We start from the raw sequence: 6,391 nt of genomic DNA, 5'->3' as shown, positions 1-6,391 counted from the left end.
TCTTCCTTTTCCTTGGCTCAATTCCACCGCTAGATGCAGATCCTTCAAAGCTTCTAACGACGGAACACAATAATCGAATTTCGTCTTTCTCGCACGCAAGTATATATGAAACTTTATTTTACATCGCAATATATTTTCGAAATACCTTCATCTCGATTCGCCAAACGTAATGCTTGTGCTTTGTCGTTTAGAATTGACGGTGATTCAGGCGCTTGCTTCAGAGCTTCGTCAAAAAGTCGAAACGACTCGTCAAAGTTCTTCGCTTCTGCGCAGATTATTGCCTTCTTCACGATTTCTGACGCATGCGGTTCCAAATGATCCTCCTCGGAATTATCCGTTGTCTCTTCTTAACGTGATATTGAAAAAAAGTAACAAGTTTTTTATATTAATATATCTTTTGCTGCGTAATTTATAAAAAGTTGAGTGGCAACGTCAACACGTGTAGCGCGCAAAACCTTGAGAGCTGTATAGTAATAAGAAAATTTATCTGTTATTGCGTCGCGTGGTCTTTTACATATTCATGACGATCTGGATATCTCGCGTGAGAACAAACCGCTAGGACACACTTCTGCGCCAGACGAATGCGGTTACCTACGGGCTTTAAGTACTTGCAGATTTTTCGAACAATCCGACGAGTTTGCGGTTTCGAGTCGAGTTTAACTAGTGCGACAAGTCGCGATTTTGCGCCGTCATTAAAACCGAACGCCAATTTCAACTTTGAGGATCACGCAGCGAAGTAACAAATATTCAAAGCATTATCATTCGCGTTATTATAGATACATATATACCCTCGAAAAATATTTAAAGAAATTTTGAAATATATTTTTCATCGATTACGAATGCGATTTGTCAATATTAAATTTATTACAATATTATATATTGATATATTCATAACTTTATGAAATTTTTATTTTATTAGGTACTCTAATGTAAAGTACTGTAGTAATGTAGTTGTCATTATTGTCTATATTATGTATTATCTTGCGTCACATACCAATTTGTTTTGAAAAATCAGACAGACCAAGTGAATGAAGCGGATCGAAAATTGTGTTCAAAATAGCTCTGTCGCCTTCACTAAGACCCTCCATGATGTCGACTGAATTCTTCCGTGGAGCCTGCCGTTTTCCCCGTGATCGACGGAAACTCGTTTCTGTTTATCGTGAATTAATCGTGTTGCGTCACGAACCGATACGGAATGTCATCCAGCTGGCGTGTTCAGATTAGTAGCGGGAATTGTATTTTACATACAAATACAGTGCATAGATTTCCCAGCGACTGCTACTCTTGGCTTGGTCGATCGCGCAAATCTTGTATAGCGTAAACATTAATTAATACGTTATCGATAATAAATATCAAATGTCAATAAATCTTTACACACATCGCGGGATTCAGCGATATTATCCGTATTTAATAACCGCATCGCATCGCTAAAGAAACAAAAATACCGGCCAACTCTTAATCATGACAAATTAATAACTTAAATTTAAATTTGATTCAATGCGTTATTACGCAAAAAATATCGATAATAAAAGCCGAGGAGAAGGAAAAGGAGTCTCATAGGATCATTAATTTCGGGCGTCCCTCGTAAAATGTGCTCGCGCGAGTAAGCGGGTATCCGGGCAAACGACAGCTGGACGCCAATGTCGTCGTGTTTCCCGTGGACCGTCGTAACAGTAAACGCGCGTTGTGTTTAATGTCCAGCGGATTATTTCTTTCGCAATTCAATGAGATGGGCGTAACCAGTCGGGGGAAGAAACCGAGCCGGTTTTTCGACGAAAATCCATGGGCTATGGGGACTCTGACTCTGATGTCCTCGTTATCCAGATGCAAACGCGCGATTTTTCGCGATTCCCCGTGACACTCCTCGCGAGTGCCGCGACTTTACCGTTATCGAGGACTGTTAAACTCGTCGTCGGCGCGCTTTCCCACGAGTAAGAGCGAACCGAGGAAGCGCCGCGACGAGGGATCTTCTCCGTGAAAGCGTGGACAGCGGTACCTCAAACGAGCTTCTGATTCGGTGAAGATGATCGTAAGATCGCCTTCCTTTCCGATATCCAACGATAATTTACGATTCAGAATCTGGATCGTGTAATTGCCAGTGAACTCTTTCGCATCATTTTTTCTTTTTACCATTCGCATGCTTCTTCGAATCTTTGAAAATAATCTGAGAAATCTAGATCGATATCTCGCACGTTTTAATGCATACTTAAAGCAGTCTTTGAAATCTTGTACGATACTTTCTTTTTTTATGATATATATTCCTAATATCTTCAATAATTTTTTTTTCTCTTTTTCGAAAAACCGTGATGCTACACTTTACGATTCAATTTAAAATTACCGAAATAAATTTTCTACTTAAATTTTTGCAAATCTTAGTCGGAAGTTATACATCCAAAGAATTAAATGTAATATGCAATAAAATTGCGATTCGATACATTTTTCTTATTTTTCTCAAAGAATATTTAAATAATATGATAGTTTTAAAATTAATTCCGTATAAATTAAAGTCAAAGCGGTCTTTGAAATCTTTTACGATATTTTCTTTTTTTATGACATATATTTCTAATATCTTCAATTAATTTTTTTTTCTCTTTTTCGAAAAACCGTGATGCTACACTTTACGATTCAATTTAAAATTACCGAAATAAATTTTCTACTTAAATTTTTGCAAATCTTAGTCGGAAGTTATACATCCAAAGAATTAAATGTAATATGCAATAAAATTGCGATTCGATACATTTTTCTTATTTTTCTCAAAGAATATTTAAATAATATAATAATTTTAAAATTAATTCCGTATAAATTAAAGGCACGCTACACGAGCATAAGAAAATAACGACGTTATAGCGAGCACCTCGTAGAAATCGTAGATGCAATGTCAGCGCGATAATCAGGCGGATGAACCTCTCTGGTCCAGCGCGAGGCGAGACGTATCGCGATAACCTCGCGGAAGGTGGGTCGCAAAAAATGCAACGCGGTTCAAGCGTATTACAATACTGCCGTGTCGTAATGGAATAAATATTTCATTTCGCGGGGGCTACACGAGAGAGCCTACGTGTACGATCGCGGGGCCCCGTCCTGCGTTTTTCCCCCGGGCGTGCCGGCGCGGTGGCGATGCTCACGTCTCGCGCTCGGGCCGAAGGGGTCCCATCACGACGGCGAACTTAACGGCCCATAATTCATTGCCGACGTATAATAAATATCGTTAGTCCGTCGTGAGCGCACGTAGACACGCGGGGTACGAACAGGGGGCCCCTTGCGATTTTACATCCGCGCGCGCGCGCGTGTATTTCTCTCCCGCATATCTCTGACATCCCGTTTCGATAAAACCGATGATACCGCGTCAATTTCGCTATCCAGCGAATTGTACGAATCAATATCAAAGGGAGACACATGGTAAGAGTAAAGGGTTAATCGGCTTCTCGGTCAGAGGCCAGAGGATTCGAAGCGTTATTTGAGTAAATCAGGGACCTCTGGGAAAGCTCAAGGACGATCCGCTAATAATGCAAATTGGGACTACGTGGCGTTTAATTACAGCGCGCTCATTCTAGTTATCCTAATATTTGCAGAGCTTCTCCAATTTTAGCTGGCTACACGGTGTGCATGAAAACATTCGTTTATTATATTCCAAATCAAAAATACAATTTTTATTACACATATTAATAGCTATGTGTTAACCAAGTTTCTTCAAAATTTAAAAAAATTAAAAAATGGCGGCATGTTGAAAAAGTTTCATTTAAAAAAAAAAAAAATTCTTTTTTGTTTATAAAAAAAATGGTGCCCCAGTTTTCATGCACACTATGCATGAAAATATAAATCTGCAAATATTTGCAAAACATTAAAAAAAAAATTTTTTAAGCTGAACATTTTTATTTAAGTTCTTAATAATATTGTATTAACATCGTAAAAAAAAATTAAAAGTTTTTATCAAGTCGTTGCGCTGCAAAAAAAAATCTCGAAAATATCATTTTTCGAGAGTTCAAACGGGTATGCTCCCTTAATATTGTATTATCTGATGAAAAAAAAAAAAAAAAAAAAACATTCCAAGGGCGGACGATCGTTTCGGAATTTTACGAGATCATTACGCGGCGCAGCTGCATCCTATGCAATGTAGATGCATCCCGCTGCTGCAATCTCGTACATCCTCGGGCGAGCGAGAGGGCCGATGGAATTTCAAATGAGGATGCGGTTGTGCGCGTACGAAATCGTCAGGAAGGATTTTCGTCAGGATGCGGCGCGTAATCGGTCCCCGAGAGGGGACCGTCCGAGCCGTAGACGTCGCGGTGGCATTAAAATCGCCGAAGGAGAGCGGGAAGAGGGGGATCGGGCGAGGAGGCGACGAGAGAATCCACCGAAAATAAAACCGCTAAAGATCGGGTCTTCTCTCGGCACGACCCAACCGTCGCGGTCGGTTTGCGGTCGTCCAACAGGGAAAAAAGGACTTTCCCTTTCGCCTCCTCTTCGTCCGTCCCTTATCGTTCTTTCCCGATCCCGCGCGAAGGAAAGCATCTCCTCCAGCGAGCGCGGACAGTCGGATTTATATTCAAATGAATCCGCGATGGAAGCCTCGATTTATCGAACCCCGTAGCTCGCAGATGGGAAAGGGGGAAGGAAAATCAAAGGGTTAAGTTACGAGAGAGGTAGGATGCGCCTAAGGGCCAAGTTCCTTTCTTCGATCGCTTCAACACATCGTTGCTGCTCGCGGGCTACGATCTCTCCGAGTCGAAGATTATATAACGAGCCCGTCTTCCTCGGAATTTCAAATTTCATTTTTATGATTATGTCTTCTAATTATATACGCTCCAAACTAGCGGCACATCGTCGAAACGCGCGCGTTAATATGTATTCACATATTTAATTCGCGAGCAGCGGACGTTGTCGCAATAACGGGAACAGCGCTAAATTTTGAAGCAACGGTGATAACGCGATAAAAATTTGCGAGCAAAGTTTTTCAACAGCGTAATTATCGACACGACCGTGTCCTCCTCTCGCATGCCTTTATTTAGCTTTAGTCGAAACCGGTTGCATTGTGGGGGGGGGGGGTCGAGGAACAGCGGCATCGAATTTATGGAGCACATACGCAATATTTATGCGCGATATTTATGATCATAAGAAGAAGACCCGGCCCTTTCGTGTGCGCGCGGTACACGCCTTCCTCTCGTCGACTTCCCCGATACGACTCCGGCGGCGAGCTTTCGGCCTTGGCCGGTCTAAGAAAAGTTTCTTGAATAATGCGCGCCGTTCTCCGTGTATCGACGGATGTGAAACACACGGCGGTATGGTGCATCGCCGCTGCGTTTGCTTTATTTCTGGCGACAATCACGCTCGGGTATTATATGGCGGCCGCGCGTACAAATTGCAGCCGAGATTAATACGGTGAAATTATCCTCTCTCTGCTTCGGAAGAGAGAGAGGAACGCCAGGGATTCGGCGCGCCGCAATTTTAAGGTTCCTCTAAGACGAAGGAAGGAATTTCGCACGGCCGAATGAAGCAGAGACGACCGACGATTTCTTCCAGCCGGAAATTTTTCGCCGACGTGACGTCGCACCTGGCTTGGTAAATCTGATTATTTTGGTCTGCGTTTTACGCGTAAAATATTATTTAGTTATTCGTTTCCAACACGCTGGGTCTGATGAATTTCTAAATAAGAAGTATCTCTCCCTATGTCAAGTATATATAATTTATGCACACATAATATTTTAATAATTTTTTTGTGATAACAATAACAGGGTGTCTATTTAAATCCTATAAAAAAGTTCTCTGATCTTCCAGGTATTTTTATTCAAAATTCCAGATAAAGAGAATATTTGAAATACTTTTTGATGCAACTTCCAAAAATAAGTTTTTTTTATTGTACGCGCTTTCTAATGCTTGGCCGGTCTAAGAAAAGTTTCTTGAATAATGCGCGCCGTTCTCCGTGTATCGACGGATGTGAAACACACGGCGGTATGGTGCATCGCCGCTGCGTTTGCTTTATTTCTGGCGACAATCACGCTCGGGTATTATATGGCGGCCGCGCGTACAAATTGCAGCCGAGATTAATACGGTGAAATTATTACGATCGTTATATTCTCCTCCTCCCAAGACTTTTATACATTGCCTATTTTATAAGACGATATAGCGCCATTGTTTTCCTTGACAATTTAATATCGATTAATAGATATTCAGAAAAGGATAGTCACACAGCGAAATATTCTTATCAACTTTTATCGCACGTGAACTCGTCATTTCATTCCAGTTTAAGGGGGCATACCCGTTTGAACCTTTGAAAAATGAGTATATTTTTTAGATTTTTTGCAGCGTAACGATTTGATAAAAACTTTTTATTTTTTTACGATATTATTCAGTATACGATATTATTAAGTAATAATAATATTATTATTATTAAGTA

The 6,391-nt window shown here is 40.8% G+C and overlaps 1 protein-coding gene across 2 annotated transcripts in view; it reads right to left on the bottom strand.

The window, feature by feature from the left end:
• LOC115234176 (tetratricopeptide repeat protein 36) overlaps window positions 1–1,441 on the bottom strand; it is a 2,194-nt gene extending 753 nt beyond the window's left edge. Inside the window, exons 1-3 of one of the 2 annotated variants that reach the window (XM_029804976.1) lie at window positions 995–1,441; window positions 146–346; window positions 1–53 (exon numbers count right to left, since the gene is read on the bottom strand). In XM_029804976.1, the coding sequence (XP_029660836.1) occupies window positions 1–53; window positions 146–346; window positions 995–1,088 (348 nt within the window). In that variant the 5' untranslated portion in view covers window positions 1,089–1,441. The remainder of the gene's footprint in view (window positions 54–145; window positions 347–994) is intronic. The other variant, XM_029804975.1, reaches the window with a different exon arrangement.
• Window positions 1,442–6,391: the final 4,950 nt, after the last annotated feature.

The sequence above is a fragment of the Formica exsecta genome, unplaced genomic scaffold, assembly GCF_003651465.1.
Source record: "Formica exsecta isolate Colony F162 unplaced genomic scaffold, ASM365146v1 scaffold196, whole genome shotgun sequence".
NCBI lineage: Eukaryota > Metazoa > Arthropoda > Insecta > Hymenoptera > Formicidae > Formica > Formica exsecta.
Note: the sequence above shows the minus strand (reverse complement) of the source record. Positions and strands in the feature narration are given on the sequence as shown.